Below are 19,028 nucleotides of genomic sequence, written 5' to 3' on the forward strand. Positions count from 1 at the left end.
GATTGCTTCGACAACCTACTAAGACTTTTTGAATACTTGAATTCATGTGTATAAATGATCACTATATTAGAAGATTTCCCTCATAGAATTTCAAAAACATATTAAACATTTTGATACTTTGCATCACGATTTTTTAGAAGTTTGAGTTCTAATATAAATGTCTTCCTATTATTCATTTCTAAATATCGTCAGGGATCATTTGTTGGGAATTAAAACAGTACAGTTTGAATGAAAATATATTTATAATTTTCAATGAGCCATTCACACATATAGAAGACAATACGCTCAATTTTTACCATATCTTAATCTACTTAACTCTAAGTGGTGTAGAAGTCACGTAAGACATTGAAAGTTTACACGCAGAGAAGTTAAACTTGTCATCCGAAGACAAAGACCCAAAATCAAAAGCAAACAGAAGTTAGAACGACATAAATGATTTTTCCTGCATTCGTTTCACTCGTGTAACTTTCACATAACTTTTACTAATTTTTTCAGTAGAGTGCATGAATGAAGAACTTTATTCAGGTAAAAAAGTTATCACCATTATGGATGTATGTAATCAATTTCAGTTTAAATATCAATAAAAAATAAACTTAACAGATTTTACATATCTATTCACGATCTGAATATTCGCTATCTTGCTTCGTTGAATCATCAGCGTAGAAATTTGAGAAAATCAAAAATCAAACAAGGGACATCGAATTACATTCACCCTCCAAAACTTCATTATATAGTTTGCAAAATATAAATTTGGAAATTGTAGTATGACATCTTACAAAATTTACCATCCACATCTAAAATATTCACCAAGAATCTCTGCCATCCGAAATATATAAATGCAGTTGGGCAATAGAAGCGTGTTCAATCTAACCAGGCTGAGGTATCAAGCTTGGGATATTTATGAAACGTCTGCGGATAAAAATCTTGAAAAACAAATTTTCAAAAAGTGCGGTTACAAAAACTAGTCCAGCTGAACTCTGGAGGAGCGAGCAGTGATTCACGTCCCTGGGCTGAATCGCAGCAATTTTGTTGCCTGAAAAAAGTAATTAAGTTATAATTTCAACTCGGTATTAAATTTGTTCAGGCGACTTATATTCAATGATTCTTCTTTTCAGTTGAATATAGATGGAAAATTTTTCTTTTCCGTAACTGTAATTCTCTTTTGTGCCTAAATAGGCAAGAAAAATGATTAAAAATAGGCTAGGAAATAGACAAGGAAACTAAATAATTTGAAATAATGACCTCAGGCTGAAATAAGTTTCAATAGCCACCCATTTACGTCTTGTCGTAATTGAATTTTAAGGGAAATGGAATGAGAAATGAATTCTCATTCCATCAAGTACCGCGAACTGCATAACAGTTGAAAAACAACAGGCTTTGTTGGCCGACTACAAAAATTCCCGAGTGACCGACGGCCGTCTGGCTGGCCCATAAGATTTTAACACGTTTTTCTTAACTCTGCTTCGCGTTTGTTTGTTTGTGGATTTGTTTATTGTTAATTAACATTGACAACGAAAATTAGCCCACTTCTGATTGCTCAAGAGATCTGAAATTCGGCATGCAGGCTATTTTCGCCTAACAATTTCAGATACAATCATAAAAACTAGCAATTAGAGACCTAAATTAGCTTAATTGAGTAAAGTATATATATTTAGTATATATATAGTATGACGTGCGGGCACTGACATTAAAAGACGAGCAGGTGCTGACGCTGCGTATCATCGATACGTACGTCCGTGCGTATCCGTCATGTGCGTATCCGTTTTTAGTCCGTTGCGTAGCAACGGACTAAACAGGAGAAAATAAAATACTTAAAAAAACTATTTTAAAAACCACGTTTTTCTTCTGGACTAAAAAGTAAAAAATAAATTATGGCTCGCCCCAAAAAACGTGGGTCGGACTGTACGTTCACCATCAAATTTCCAAAATTCATGTGTTGTGTGCTTTGCGCTTTAAGCATAAATCTGCCTGACACACGTTTTTTGGGGCGAGCCATAATTTATTTTCTACTTTTTAGTCCACAAGAAAAACGTGTTTTTTTAAAAAGTTTTTTTAAGTATTTTAATTTTCCTTGATTCAATAACGATGGAGACGTCGCACTTGACCTTGTCAGCTCGTAGTGTTCGTGCTGAGGTTACGTAAAATGGATACGACTTAATGCCTTCATTGTTCCCTCGCTGACATTTCATAATGCGAGGCCCCTTTGCTTCAATTTAGGTTGGCAAAGTCAAGAACCTGCCACAATTGAAATTTGAGAAACTAAGGCCCGTTATTATTTAAATTTTTTCAAATTTCACAAATAATTTAAAACCAATATAAGGAACGTAAAATATGCACATAATTCACTTTGTCAAATAATAATAATGTACAATTTTTGCCTATCATGGAAACAAAATGACGCAAAATTGATTCTCACATATTGGCCGGAAAACATGACCATATTTCTGACCTTGAGTGATGTATACAGTGATACTGGCAGCTTCTGTGTTTTCTGCGTCGCATGTGTAGTTGCCGGAGTCTGAGGGTCGGGCGTCGGCGATGGTGAGACGCGACATGACGCGAGGCTCCGTTTCCATGTGAACGACCACGCCACCGCGCTCCTGGTCGTAGTTGATCATGCGCGAGTTGTGGTACCAGAAAATGTACTGCGGTGCTACCGTACTCTGCCAGGGCACAAGAGGGTAAAAGAAGAAGAAAACATGTACTGCGGTGCTACCGTACTCTGCCAGGGCACAAGAGGGTAAAAGAAGAAGAAAAAATGTACTGCGGTGCTACCGTACTCTGCCATGGAACGAGAGGGTAAAAGATGAAGGAAACATAGACCGCGGTGAAACTGTACTCTGCCAGTGCACAGTAGGGTAAAAGGTGAAGAAAACATGTACTGTGGTGCCACTGTACTCTGTTAAGGAACAAGAGGGTAAAAGAAGAAGAGAACATGTAATGCGGTGCTATAGTACTCTGCCAAGTAACAAGAAGTAGATTCAGAGAAAATGTCCTGCGGCGCCACTATACTTTGTCAGGACACAAGAGAATGAAAAACGAAGTAAACATATACTGCAGCTGCTTCGGGACTCTAGTAGGGCGCAAGAGGGTAAAAGATGCTGAGAAAATTGAAGATGGTGCTTCCGTACTCTTCCACAGAAAAAGAGTGTGCTGGACATTGAGAAATTTAACTGCGGTGCTACCTTACTCTACCGATGCCCATATGGGTTGAGTATTTACATATCATATTCTTAGATCTTGCCATACTCTACCAAGAGAAATTAATGTATACCGGTAATAGAGAACATCTTTTGATGCATAGCACAAGAATGTAATGACTCCAACATGTACTGAGTAGGTCCTCTACTGTACCAGGGCGCAAGGAAATACATTGTATAAAAGAAGTACACTGTATCGAAGAAGTACACTGCAAGACCAGCCCCAGAGACCTCGGCCGCGAGGACGACTTACTTGCCTATACCGAGGCTGAAGGCAGAAGAATATGGAGGCTTCGCACAGCGTGGCCTGGGTCTGCTTCTTTTCAAACACGTACTAATGCTACCAAGGTTACGTTGAACTCTATACGTTTGGTTGAAATGAAAATGTTCAAAATATTTAATCATCAATTCTTTATTTATCTATATACTGATATAATTAGTATAGGTTGGCAGAATTTCTTCTTTCAAGCAGGTTTCATTGAAGACCAGAGAATTTGTTTTATTCGCAATTTTCTTATTAGTTTTTTCAATATATCGAACAATATTTTTAGTTTGAACTGGCAAATCGAAAATCAGGTTACCGATGGACATTTTATTTCGTTAACGACGTTTCGAATGTTTCTATCATTCATTATCAAGTTAAAAGGCGCATTGAGTGATGAAATTAGCGTCGACATAAGTACAAAATCAAGTATATAAATAGGATACTACTCAAAAATCAAAATTGCTAGGAATAATTACAAAATCACAAAATAATTTAGAATCAAAGCACCGAAAATTACTCCGAAAACAGTCTCAAGGTTCTGACAAATCCAGCAGTTTGAAGGTTGATGGCTGGGGTCCTATCCTTAATGATGAGGGCCTCAGCTATGTAAACTCCAAGACAGAATTCATCTCAAAGGCCAGTCGCAGATTCCTCAGCTGTTCTTCATCTCGAACCACAACGAAGATATCATCGACATACCTGCAGTATAATTCAGGCTTGATCTGTTCATCTGAAAGCACTCGATTTTCGATTTCGCACATATAGTATTCAGCAAAAGTAGGACCAAAGGGACTGCCCATGGCTACGCCGTTGGTTTGTCGGTAAATTTTGTTGTCAGGAGCCCGGAAAGGTGATTCAGAAGTGCAGAGTCGAAGGAGATTGTTGTACGTCGTTAACGAAATAAAAATGTCCATCGGTAACCTGATTTTCGATTTGCCAGTTCAAACTAAAAATATTGTTCGATATATTGAAAAAACTAATAAGAATACTGATATAAATGTATTTGATGTATGCAAAAAATGAATCAGTAATTAAACATGAAATAATTCATACATACATGTTTTAAAATTCGTAAGTTGATCTAATGGATTTTAATCAACGAAGAGCAGCATTAGCAAACCATTTATTCGCTTGAAATATTCAATAGAGATCACGAAAAATTTAAGCTGCGACGGTGAACATTTTAAATTATTTATTTTTGCCATTCGACTACAGAATGGCAAATGGACTACAGAAGGCTGTATAGTCTTTATTTCTTTGCATAACTGTTGTTCTTTTGCCAGGCTACGGATGAGGTAATGCATTAAAAAATACACTATTGAATTTTAGAATCAATGAATTTTGATTTGTGTCACAAATTGACAATTCAGATGCCCACAACATAGTTTTAAACATGTACACAGAGAAGTATTAGACGAATGTTTTTTTGATAGTCGTTTATATTATAAGTTCTAAAATTCCACATTTTGTTCATGCGCGCTGCATTTGATCCTGCATTTGTTTGGATTGCGTTATGTATAATTGATTGTTCCATGTTGCGTTATCATGTTGTGAATTTGATTACTATGATTTAATGAAGAACGATGCTGCAGATGTCCCCGGGTACGCTTTCATATTGTACATATTCAAAAATCACACGAAAAATTTAGCTGAAACAAATTTTTCCCTGAAATCCGGTAGAAGATGTCGGAATAAACTATTTTAGAAATAAATTAAAAGATAGAGATGGCTGATTAAATTACTCACAAGTTGATTCCATTGCTACAGCCGTTCTTATGAATAAAAAAAGTCCCGCACTCGACGCAGTCTTATCCGAATAAAAAATTCTTATGCTTTTGAGCTGAAAGATCTCCAGAGGGTTATATTCTAAAGCACGGAATATTACGCTTGCCTTTTTGCTAACCACATGCCCTCAATTAGGTAAAAGGGATCCAATATGAGATTTAATCTTCTTAAATATTTGAGGCAAAAAAAAAGGAGTATCTTCAGTTTTGGCTAAAGACTGCACTTAACGGTTCAATTGTTTACAGTGTGTTTATTAAGTTATAATGATTAAGCCACATCCGTTATGAAATATTGAATGATGTGAGTATATCAAAATCTATAATAAACTGATTAAAAAATAATGAACCAATGAAGAAGGTTACCTTCTCGATGAAGCAAGTGAGGGAGATGGTAGAACCAGTGTCAACGTGGTACTCGCCATTTCCTGGTATCACAGCCTGTGGTACCACCACAGTCAGTATAGACAACTGCGATACCATGCCTGCACCTCCTGATATCTGGAAGGAATGGCAATGCACTTGTTAGTCATATGGGGATAAATTTTGAACGAGAATAAATTATTGTAAAATGTTCGTAGAAAAAACTTGATTTATTTTTTATTTTTAATTTTTTACTACTGGACAATAATAAGAAGAGCCGAGCAAAAAAAGTCGCAGAATATTTGTGCTTGATAGTATTTGAGGTTATATAGCTAAAGAACTATGAATTATATGTGCGTAGAATTCATTTGCAGCATAATAATTCTGACAACGATCATAGAAGAACTGATCGGTTGCCTGCACAACTCCACGAGACCGCTGTGGCTCGCACAACCTAGATTGGATGACCAAGAAAATTTTAAAGCCATTGCCTTCAATCCAATGTAACTCGAGTTGAAATCTGATAACGTAACAATTATTGCTAGCTTTAATCATAGATGATAGTAGTACCTACCTACCATTATATTGTCCTGATTTTCAGTAACGTAAATTTAGTATTATAGCTGCGACTATATATATAACTGATACTGGTACTTTTTATATATACATTTGATAACTTGACACTGCGTCAAGCTGCTGGAACCTGAAAATGCCTGATCGCGAGCGTGGTCACTCCGAGCTTTAGATGCTTTATGGTCTCAATTCTAGATCATATATATTGAATAATTGCAAAGATGTATGCGTCATTAAGCTCAATGAACACTGAAGGCGCTCTGGCCAATTAAAGTAATGTCAATTGTTATGATAGCTATAATTAAGGGAGGTACCTATGGTGCCTAGTTTCGAATTGCCCATTTATGAGAAGGGGAATAAGTGAAGGGAGCCGGCAGAAGTGCAGCCGGTTCGGGAGTAATTCGTTGTGACAAAAAAATTAAATAATTCCCATCCTTTTTTGGAAAAATGTCAGTTTTCGTCTTACCTTGTGTGTAAGATTTCGAATATTTCCCGTTCAAAGACTTTCTTGGAAGCCATTTGTCCGCTATATGTCTACTGAAAGTAAACTCGATGTTCTCATACAGCTTGGCTTATTTTCAAATCGATTTAAGCTTGCAAGGACATCAATACGAACGTAGGTTATAAGATTTAGGCAAATGGTGTGGCTGATGTAGTACTATATGTAGACTTATATCAAGACAATAAAATGTATTAGGTAACAAAATGTTCATTAAAATTATTTGAACGAGAATTACTACTCTCGCCACTCTTGATTTCTGCTCTCTGCAATTAACTCTGACCTATGAACAAATAAATATTTTACATATCATTTAGGCTAGCGCAACGTAAAGACTGTGTATTCGGTCACCAGGAAAATCAGGTAAAGAAGAATATACACAAAAAGTTTAACATTACCAGAGAAACAGTACTCGGTAATGTTAAGTACTCTTCAAGATTAATATTCTAACAGCCGTTGCTTTTCGGTGTTGTTAAGAATGATAAACATGGAACGATCCCGATTCGAAACAGTAATGTTTTCTGATGGTACGAAATGCTTTACCAGGGGATTTCATCGCGTTTTCATTCCAGTTACATCTATTCACGAGTTAATTTAGAACTACAAATTTGCGAGAGTGGGAGAAGAAGCTTCAGCGGTCGAAAATAGGGGAATATTGTTGCAGGATTATTTAATTGTGATAATGCGTGGTATCAATCAACCTGAACAAAAAGGACGTAATCAAATTAACAATAATACAAAATCATTCGAGCCACAGTGCCTTTTTAGATTTTAATATAACGATTATGATATTTAAAAATCACTTGTACACCTCACTGAGAGGGCTGTAAGCTCCATACGAACTTTACTTCAAAACTTGAAGTAATTATGCGTTGTCATATATGATCTCCATAGTAAATAATTAAAGGAAAATTTTCAGTCTATAGAACCGACTCCAGTCAAAACTTTTGAGAAACCAGTTGCAGAAATGTTTCGCGCTATTCGTCTGAATCTGATCTCTTTTCAAATAATGAAAATCCGAAGCCATCGCCGACGAAGGACCCATAACTGCAGGTCCAATCACGGCTGATGACGCTTATGTCATGGAACGTAGCATGACATATGCTACCCTAACACGCCACCAAGAAATCTTTTTAGCCTTTGGGGAGATATTACCAGAAATTGATTATGAGGGAGTGTTCATTTGGTTGATGGCTATGATATGAAGAGGTCCTATAAGAGAGTTAGAGAATCCCGGAGTTAAATTCCATTGCACCAACCCCTCTATGTGTCTACTGTACAATTGCGTTCCCATCTTTTATTATGAATATGGTTGTGTTCTGTAAACTAATTCAAGCAAAAATTTTGACATCGTCTAAATGCTCTCGTATCAAGCAATTGGTTATGATCGACCAACACTTCAGACGGCTGGTCAATCAGGTACTTCAAAAGTCTTCAGGCAATGCCGAAAATTAGAAACTTCGAGTGCTTATCTGTCGATATTTTCAAATCGACATTTTTTATCAGCATGAAGATTTACCAGGAGAGACTTTATTCTCATTTTCCTTAGAGTGGTTTGCTATCCGAGGCATTATTAAATATTTATTGTCAAAAATACAAAACTTTGGCCATCTATAGATCGGAACATAAAGTGTGCACCTCTTATGTTCATCTTTTTGTACCTCGATCGCACCAAGAAGACATTCGTAGGCACCACCCTAACTGCCACTCATATATACCGGTAGCATTCTGTGCCCCTGATCAAAGTTGATGCTTCAAATTGCCTCGCATTATCATCATGGGCAATAACTGAGTTCCGGCTATGTTCTTTGTTGGTATCGGTGCGATTTTTCTGTCAACATCTTAAGAATAGATGTCCGTTGTGCAAGTCTTTTGTTCAGCAGTTCATGCAGTGCATTAATGTTTAAATAGTGAAATCCACCTTACCTGCCACTCATATAGGTACCGGCGCGAATCTCCGATCAACATCCATTGAAAAAATAAGTTCAGCAGTTCCTGCAACCACTCATGTATCTATAGTGAAATCCACCTTACCTGGCACTCGTAGGTACCGGCATCATCCAGCGTGAGGTACTTGACGGCCAGCGTCCACTCGGTGCTACCCTCGGGATGGTGCACACTGAACCGACGCTCCTTCGTGTAGGACGTGAGTCCTGACGTGAGAATGTGCCAGTCACGCCTCCTTACCCATGACACCTGCAAATTAACACGCGTAAATAAGTTAGTAAGTTGATGGCAGTTAAGAAATAGTTAGTGGTATATCGTAATTAAGTAATGAATAACCTTTGTAAAATTTACGTGTGGACGGAATTATGCGAACATGATACTATCAACATTTACAATCCCTCAACTAATGACTTCTGTTTTGAATTTGAGCTGGCAATTGTATCTAGATAAATTTCACATTCATTAATTATCGTGATTGAAAATAATTAATTACTCTTCGGCATTAACGAAAATGATTTAAAATACCGAGCAATGTCAATGTTAATATATTAAGAGGCTGATATTTGATGCCAAAAATACCTGACCATTTTTCGTTTCCTAATAGTGACCAACCTAGTCCCGTTTCGATATGTTTTCGACAACCGCACATCAGATGCATCTTTGAAAACTGTGAAACTTTCCTCTGAATTGCATTTGCTACTCATGGTACGAGTAGTATTTACGTTCTTTCTCCTTGCAACGCACTTGAATTATTTTGTTTGAAGCACACGCTTCTCTCGAGGCCCGATTTGGTTAATGCTTTGGAAGGTGCGTCTCTTAAAAAAGTCGGGTTGTTTGCTCCGTCGTTATATGTTCGTTTTATTCCTGAGCCATTGTATGGTACGACTTCGTCATTAATTTAGAATCTGGCTATCTACTGAGCAACTGCAAATACGTATAATTTTAGAATATATTAGTATAATTCGAGCTATTTTAATACATAATAAATATTTACCAGCAATACGCGCGCCTTTCCACTGATTTCAACACAATTTTGCAAATATCTCCATATTCGTTCAGACATCCTGACGTACTAATATTATTCGAGACATATGAGGCATAGCCGGCGTATAGCTCGAACGCCGACTCAGACAAATCACCAGAGATGCTCGGAAGTGCGCACGCATTTCGACGTTGCATCAACCTCATCAGTCCCTCGAGGGGATATGACGATCCTTTGAAGCCACAGCGCGCGATAAAGCGGACTAAAATAAATTTGTTGCAACTGGGAATTCGATCACATTCTCACATATCATTAATATACATATATTATTACTCACTTACCGTGTGAGTATTGTCTGAATCCCGTTTGCATCTTCAGTGTGTTTTTGTCTCGAATATTCACACGGTTCTCCAATGTTGCTCTTAACCCACAAGCATATACGGTAAGTGTAGTACAATACTAACCTGTCTCTCCAGTGAATGCTGTGTGCGGCAAGGCAGGAAGACGGACGAGCCGATCTGGCCGGTAATGTTGCTTACAGAATTATTCACAACTTTTGGATAGTGGTTGAGTGGGTACAGGTCCACTATTTCAAACGCTGGCTCTTCCTTCACGCCAGCAGACTTTGCGGCTTTCAAAGTAAGGTATTGCTGGGAACTGCCTACAAAAATTGTAAAGTGGTACAGCATTTGTGCAGAAAATTTCCTATTCAAACGTCAAACCTCATTAAATTCTTCTTAGGTCAATTTACAAGCCACAAACATGAAAAAATATAAATAAATTTGCGATTGGAGATTTATCGCAAAGTCTAATTATTTTGTACTGAAAGCTGTCTATAACAACCAATCACATCATTTTCAGCGATACCACTCTGAATTCTACTATGAAAATTTTTTTATACTCTAGTAACAATATAATACAAAATTGTTCATGAAGATAGCTGGTACACAAATCGAATTACCGGAAGCATCACTTCTTTATAATAACTATAGCAATTAATTTGTTTGTTACTGGTTCTGCTGTTATTGTAGACTTGGGTCACTATTTGCTTATGTACATCAAATGAGAGATGTTGTGTCAACATCGTGTTGTGTTATATTGCTAAGAGATTGAACTCGTGACATAGAAAAGTAATATAATGCTTGATATTCTGGATGGTGTTTTTCACGAACGTGCTGGCGAGGTAGAAAAGTAATACAAACTCCAGGATAAAAGATGTCTGTGCGATAAGCATGGGATTTTTTTTAAATCCTTGCTTCATAGTCTAAAGTGAGAATTAAAGGAAATTGTAGTAACAGTGGATATAAAATTAGTAAAAGTGGCAATTAAATTATTAACAGCGACAGTTAAATTTTCAAGTGAATGTAAGTTAAAAATATCCAAATAAAACAGTAGCTTGCAAGCATGAATCCAGCTGGTTGAAATTATTCAATTAAATGACTGATGAGTGGTAGAAAAAATAATCTCTAGTGCCTCTGCACTCAACGCATGAAAAATATTGCTTCGATATTAATATCTTTGTCTCCGGATATTACTTCGAACTGATGCTTAATGCACTTCATTTGAGTGCCAGAGAGCACTGTAAAATAATCACCAAGAAAACACGCGATTCAATATTTGTATATGTTTGTTTTTATCCGTTAGTTTGTGTTCGAGTGTATGTTGAATAAATGTTTCTAGCCGAGTAATGTATTTATTGGAGCATTAGTATGACAAGCGAGCTAAACTAACAACGCCATTTCGTCCGAAGTGAACATTCAATAAATAAAATACTTAAAAAAAAACTTTTTAAAAAAACACGTTTTTCTTGTGGACTAAAAAGTAGAAAATAAATTATGGTTCGCCCCAAAAAAACGTGTGTCGGGCAGATTTATGATTAAAGCGAAAAGCACACAACACTTAAATTTTGGAAATTTGATGGTTTTACTTTTTAGTCCACAAGAAAAACGTGTTTTTTTTAAAAAGTTTTTTTTTAAGTATTTTATTTTCTACTTTTTAGTCCACAAGAAAAACGATTACGACTTGATTAAGTATGACTTGACGTACGTATCGATGATACGCAGCGTTAGCGCCTGCTCGTCTAAAACGTCAGCGCCCGCACGTCATACTATATATATGTATATATATACTATATACAGTATATACTTTACTCAATTAAACTAATTTCGGTCTCTAATTACTAGTTTTTATGATTGTATCTGAAATTGTTAGGCGAAAATAGCCTGCATGCCGAATTTCAGATCTCTAGAACAATCAAAAGTGGGCTAATTTTCGTTGTCAATGTTAACAACAAACAAACAAACAAATAAACAAACAAACGCGGAGCTAAGCTAAGAAAAACGTGTTAAAAACACATCAAATATGTCGCACTACTATAGTCACTTGTATCATAAGCTCAGCCACTGCATGAATAATTGAAAAAAATACAAAATGCACTCGGAAATGGCTTATGTTTCTGGAACAGCTTGGTCCATGAAGGCTGTAATTACGTACCAAACCCAGACTTCCAACCCAATCTGCACACACTCTTCACACAGACTGTGTACCCACTCTCCACACAATACACCGACACTATGGGCTTAATTTACCCACATTACTATCAGTCTTCATATACTCTACACGCAATTCATAGATGTGAAATGATGAAACTTACTTCTGGACGCACCGTCGCCGGATGCTGTAGAGATCACGAATAACAAAAGCAACGGCGACATCGCCTCGTCTGTAGAGAAACAAGCAAAGGAAATTATTCAAATAATTTTTAATATCCCGAAATATACTCTCCTCCTTTAATGTTCTTTATTTATGAAACATTAGCAATCTATTGAGCGCACATACCACTAAAACGTTGCTTTCACTTTCGTTACAGGTAGATACTTAAATGCTGTGAAATATATTAGTACAAAAAATAATAGTATACTATACCGAGATCTAAATTTTTTGCACATAAATTTTATTGAAAATTTGTTTATCAGATATGTTGCATGCACCTCTTCTTGCTCCATAAAAATAAGAAGAATTATCTGCTTAATGAAACCATGGTGAAATGGAACCCTGTGATTCTATAGCTTATGCCTTATTTGCTGGAGCACTTCAATGAGCGCATCGACATCGTGGCACAATGGATCATAATTCTGAATGTTTTATTTCGGTGCGCATAAACTAAATGTAGTTCTAATATGATCGGAGAATTCTGAGCCTTGCTTCCATAAGCCTCTATTGCTTGCACCAGGAATGTGGTCGTTATGTTAACGGATATCTTATGAAGATTGGGGAACAATTTTGATTAACATGGTAACACCTGACAGACTGGAAACTCGTTGAATAATTGCTTTATGTAATAGAGGAATAATTCATGAGAAAAAATTATTATATGAGAATAACTTCTGTCTGAAATAGTTACCGAATTGTTTTTGGAATCTCCCAAGCGACACGATGAAAAATGTCAGAAAAAGGTTTGTTAACAGTGAGTGGGAAATTATTACAGTTTTCCAGTGCTAGCTCGATCCCCGATCGAATAATGCTCTCGTTTACGGCAAAAGGTCCGCAAAATAAGACAAGGTTTCAGTGACACCGCACAAGTTTTTTTTTTTTTGATAGAAAAACGATATTTCTATCCTATAAACTTTATTTGTGCGACTTTTGAAGAGGCATTAAAGTAAGGTCCACTCTTAAAAAGCTGTCATTGATTGCAGTAAAGCAGTAATATTACCTTACATTTTTATGATTTATCAGTGGCAAGTGCGAGCGATAGCAACACGTCACGCAACCGATATTGATTCCTGCTCTCTTGAAGGTGGGCTACGTACCGCCTTAATTAGAACTATATAAGAAACCTGGATGTCATTAAGAAAATAATGTCAAGATATCTGCATGACCAGGAGCGTTAACAATCTGGAATGATTTAGATCGCACTGAACGCAAAATCGGTTGTTATTACTAAAAAATGTCAATGCGGGACATTGGAAAGCCAAAATTTCAAACTTAATATCATCACAATTTATTACTAGTAATAATTGTAAGAATCCCTATAAAAATTGAAACTTAATAATCGAAACAAGCAACATCATCTGTCAATATGAAACCAACAACAGTGTCGGTCGTTAAACAAAACCATATATTGTGTCGGTCCAGACGAGTCAAGCAGCAGAGTATGTTCGAATTGAACAGCAGTCATTCTAAATGAAACATGTAACAGTGTCTGTTGATGAATGAAATAGGCAACCGAGTCTTTTCAATTTTTATGAAGTTTTAATTGATACGAGGTGGTTCTTTGTTTGTTTAAAGGTACAACTAATGAGGAATGTATGATGTGAATTAGACGCCTATAGAGTTATTCAATTTTTAATGAAACACTATTTTGTAAAAAGTACCAAGTATTTTGTAAAAGTGGGCTTGGGGCAAGGCGCCCATCCTTTGTCCTCTACCACAATTGCATATTTTTCGTTTAAAAATGATAAAACAACACTTTACAGTTAAAAATAAGAAAAATGTAATAAAAAATATGACATTCATTAATATATTAACAACTCAAGAAATCATATCATTAGCTTGAAAAAAATATACTCTTGGCTTATAAAATCTATCAATGACGTGAAGAAAAATATTTCATTGACATAAAAATATATATCCTTGACTTGAAAAATATATCCTTGCGATAAAAAATTTGTCCTTGACATGAAAAAATGTATCCTTGACTAGAAAAAATATATTTAGTTGATCAGAAAAAAACTTCGTTCCAGTTTCGTCCATTATCCAGATATTATATGCAGATAATTCGTACCGAATCGTGATTTCAGCCAACACCATAGAAAATCATCAACTTTTGGCTCATTGGTGTTTACTGAAATCAACTTTTGGCAAGGCAAGAGTCAATAACTCGATAATGGGTCATAAATACGCACAACCAGAAACTAAACCTGCTGCCTTGAGGCGGCAAATAAAAAAATCATGCAATATGAAGTGTAATTTGAAATTCAAAAAGCAAGTCATAGTTTTGAAAATGTCATTGAGACAAATCTAATGATGTATAACACAAGACTTCCCCATGGGCGCTTTGCCCCGTGACACGAGTGGGCCTGTTGCTCCACTAGGAATCATTTCAATTTATAGCGAGTCAACATTTTATTTTAAAAGCGAATAGTCTAAACTTGATCTCAAAACTATACCTATAAATATCACTTTCAAAATATAATTGACAATAATTTAAAAAGCTTCATCTACAGTAATCGAAAACAGTTTTATTTAGCAGCAAAAAATATTTTATCTGGGCTAAAACAGTTATTCACTAATAACTTAATAACGCAAACACTTAGCAAATCGTAAATCCGTACATTTCATCCCAGTGAAACTGTCGACCGGCGGTAGAGAACACGGACCAATATCTGCCATACTTAGCGAGAAACCCGCTATGGTCCCATGACCCGCAGTGAGCTCGCTGCCCCATGTTACCCTACCTGTACAAATAAAATTGCCTTGAAAAATCTTGTTTCGTCTGGGAAAATTTATTTTGAATCATATTAAATCTAATAAATATCATTCAATTCAATCGAATGAAAACACATTCATCATGATTACTCCTCTATAATATCCACCTTGCGGCCACCACCAATATCTATCGCGTTGTCACCGCCAATATCTATCATTCTGTCACCACACGTATCTATCACGTTGTCATCACTACTAGAAGCTTCTGATATAATCCATCACAAAAATGTCGGAGCTCAACTCCCACTCAGATCAAGATTATTATAGAAGATTTTATTGAAAAGCGATTCTACATCGAGTTTTTTCTGACTTTCACTGCGGTGAATTGAATGTTTGAGATATTAATGAGAATCTGAGCTGATGCGTTCTATGGCGTCATATTGGCAATAGAATTTTACATGTTATAGCAAGGGAAATCGTTGCATTCATAACGTTCCATCGGATGACCCAATGTAACAGCATTCCAAGCAGAATTTGAAATTTAATGCCCAATTTTATCGTCATGTGTGACAGTCAAAATGCAACTCGAATATTGGAGGTGCTGGAAGTCCCTGTAAGATTAAAACTGCAACCATTGGAGTGACTTATCGAGCAATCTGGTGTCTGGCATCCAAGTCAGGAATATCTATTCTCAGATATAGTAGATTTAAAATATATAAAAAATACAGCATAAGTAAAATTTAAAAGCCTAAAAATCATCGTTGCGAATAAAAAGCAAGTGTAGCACGTATCTGCAGCCCTCAAAACCCACTCTCATAATTTGTAAATGATGTACAGCGATGCTGCGTGGGGCATGATTGATGTTAAGCATGGCCACCATCATAGCGGGAAAAACAGTCACGCAGGAATCGGCACAAAACTCTGCGCATGTCAATCACACGACGAGCTACAGCATTCAATGCCTGCTATAGCAGGAAGTACACAACTGTTCTGCATGCATTCCATCCAGACAGGCATCCGAAAATATCTGGTAAGGAAACTCGTATATGCGTCCCTTCAAGTCAGTTTGTCCACAAACTTCTAAATTGTCTCATATTAAATTTAAATTATATTAAAGTGTTGAGCAATTTGAATAATAATGGATTCAATGTTTGTTTGAATTTTAAATAATGTATGACACGTGCAAAATGTATGAATGAAACACGTTCAAGAAAAAATGTTACTTTTTAGCATCGATCATATCAATTTTTTTTTCTCGGATGAGCATTCAAGTATGAAGATTCAGTTTTACTTTGGATTTAGGAAAATAGGGCATGAGTCCTTTTAACAAGTGGCTATCGCTAATTATTTCCAATACAGACGAAAAAATTAGAATACATATAAGGCGCAAACGTTTCATATTGTCAGTAAAGAATTGTATGCTGTATAATGTCACTTACCTTGCGTAACAAAAATCAATGAAGTTTAATTTCACCAACTTCAGGCTCTTGGCTCTGAATAATAATCACATAACACATGCCATTATACACTATCAATAAAAAGATAAAATTTTCTGCAAAAAAGTTTTCCTGTTAGATCTGTCTGGGAAAAACACTGTAAAATAAATATTTGATCATTGTATTTTTTGCTTCTGCCAGTATGCCAATAAACCAATAGTTTTCCACTGAGCTAAGAATAAACTGGGATTTAGCTATATTCATCATATTGAATGCTAAATATAGGTTAATTAAGTATATTCGGTACAGGAAAAAGTATTTTTTAAATGATACATGTGAACATCACTTCATTTATAATCTTAAACATAAATCATTCCTTAATTTCAGTCAAAGAACTTAAATAAATGAATTATATTGAAACTTGAAAAGCCATTCCAGTCCTCTCACTGATTGCAGAAAGCTGCGCAATAACGAGAAGTGACATCTGACAGCGCCTGCAATTCCTCACTGCGGTTGAATTGCGTAAAATGGGTCTGAATAATTGAGATTTGTCGGGATTTGCCAGAAAAAACTTCTCAATGAGTCCAGGTAGATGTCCGGAACAAGTTTCCAATATCGGTTGCCAATACTTCTTGTCTGTTTGTTACCAAGACAACTCTGGATCGTGGTATTTGCCAGCTACGCATAATGAAGGAAGTTTTGCCAGCCAAATTAACTTTTGGACTGCAGAAAACGAGGGAGGACATTCGGTGGTGAATGTGATAAAACTTAACTGATATATTTATCTGAATCACGCACAGTTAAATCTGTAGTTGATGAATACGTTTCTGAATTATCAAATAAATGAACTTTGACTTGCATAAATCATGTTCATAAGTAGCTTAGGAGTTTGCATCCATATTACAGTACAATTATCTTATGCGCGATGTTACAGTTTCAAGGGGCGTCAGTAAGGCAATTTAGTATTGCCAGTGATATCCAATGATAAAAATTCATTGGAAAATTAGGATGATACATGCATTAACTATTACTTACAGTTACATGACTTTCCTGTATCATCAACTGAAGATAAACACAGACCAATTGACAAATGTCTAGTCCTGAATAAAATTTCTCACGTAGAAAAACATAAAAATTAAATTAAAACGGAATGATAACATTCTATAAGCTATTGAACCAATTTTTCAATGTCATGTCGAGAATAGTTCAGAAGAAAACCAAACTTGAGGTAAAGCCTACAGCTCGGCAGCTGTCGCAGAAAGCCTAGAGGAAGTAGCTGAGTGGGAAATATTTTTTACCGAATGAATAAAAATAGCGTGAGGCTGTGGCAGGACAGACGATGCAAGACGCACGCTATATGAGGATTTGTTGCCGCATAGATTGTGGTCGGCTGGTGGATCTGTTGCTGCAGTGACGTGGCTCGAATTATGCTACACGAGGATCTGTTGCCGCAGATACGCTGGTCGGATCGCACTTCACGAGGATCTGTTGCTGCAGTGACGGTGGTCGGCTTACGCTACATGAGGATCTGTTGCAGAGATGATGGTTGGTTATCACTGTGTGAGGATTTTTTGCCGCGGAGACGGTGTTCGTCTCGCACTGTACGTTGATCTTGAACTGCAGAGAGAAAGTCTGGGTCACGCCATTGTACGTGTAGGTTAGCCGAGTGAGTCGAATTACAAATAAATTATCGAATTTATCCCTCGCCTGAATGGGATTATCGCAGCACAGTAAAATAATATTTACAGTAGTTTCAAAAAGCAACTAAGAATTTTATTAGATCAAAAACAATGATAATAAACACAATAATCTGTCGTAAGTTCAGTTACTTTATAAATTTTATTCACTATTCAGTGAAATTATCTAAAATCCGTTAACATTTGCTGTATTAGCTGATTTGTTCTGACAATGAATGAGAAATTTTGCATGACGATTGGGATACTCGTAATTTTAGTCGCAATATGTGAGCTTCACTTTCGAATTGGCAATTAAGATTTCTAAACAGGTTTTAAATAAAAACACTCAATAAACAGATAATATTTCTGAAGTGATTTGCCGTGAGTTCGCTAATATTTAATAAAATATTATAGTTTTAGGCTGTCTATGTTCAAGTTTATGCATAATAATTTAAAGCGGGTGAAGAAGTACTGAAATTACAAATTCCGGTTATTTGATCGCTAATAAACATCGTGATCTGTTCAAATTTGCCTTTTCAAATATTATGCGAAATGAAATGCGAGCGGAATATTCACGTCCAAATTTCAAGAGGCAATCAACGTCAGAGTTTAGTTTTAGTTCATGAAGGAAACCAAGCCCACGGTAGCACTCGACGGAGCTCAAATATGCTTTTTATCTCATTATAAACACGCCAGAAACTTCTTCACAAGGTTCGTTGCATCTTCAGCCTTATTAAGCGTCTGGGATTCATTTAATTGAAGTTATTGTCAATGGCACTCAAGGGGCCACCTCGACCTCACGACGATGGCACTCAGACTGCTAATATTCCCAAATATCATCTTATGATGAATAAATTTCTCAACATTCTATTATCATAT

At 36.2% G+C, this 19,028-nt stretch overlaps 1 protein-coding gene across 3 annotated transcripts in view; it reads right to left on the minus strand.

Moving 5' to 3' along the window:
* Positions 1-268: 268 nt before the first annotated feature.
* LOC108680184 (hemicentin-2) overlaps positions 269-19,028 on the minus strand; it is a 44,046-nt gene continuing 25,286 nt past the window's right edge. For 2 of the 3 annotated variants that reach the window (XM_047884065.1, XM_018168957.2), the window contains 6 exons: positions 12,264-12,332; positions 10,075-10,271; positions 8,716-8,877; positions 5,613-5,747; positions 2,450-2,663; positions 269-1,033 (listed from right to left, as the gene is read on the minus strand). In XM_047884065.1, the coding sequence (XP_047740021.1) occupies positions 867-1,033; positions 2,450-2,663; positions 5,613-5,747; positions 8,716-8,877; positions 10,075-10,271; positions 12,264-12,324 (936 nt within the window). In that variant the 5' untranslated portion in view covers positions 12,325-12,332 and the 3' untranslated portion in view covers positions 269-866. Of the gene's footprint in view, positions 1,034-2,449; positions 2,664-5,612; positions 5,748-8,715; positions 8,878-10,074; positions 10,272-12,263; positions 12,333-16,476; positions 16,600-19,028 lie in introns of those variants that run through there. The other variant, XM_018168958.2, reaches the window with a different exon arrangement.

Source organism: Hyalella azteca, unplaced genomic scaffold, assembly GCF_000764305.2.
Source record: "Hyalella azteca isolate HAZT.00-mixed unplaced genomic scaffold, Hazt_2.0.2 contig14467, whole genome shotgun sequence".
Classification (NCBI taxonomy): Eukaryota; Metazoa; Arthropoda; class Malacostraca; order Amphipoda; family Hyalellidae; genus Hyalella; species Hyalella azteca.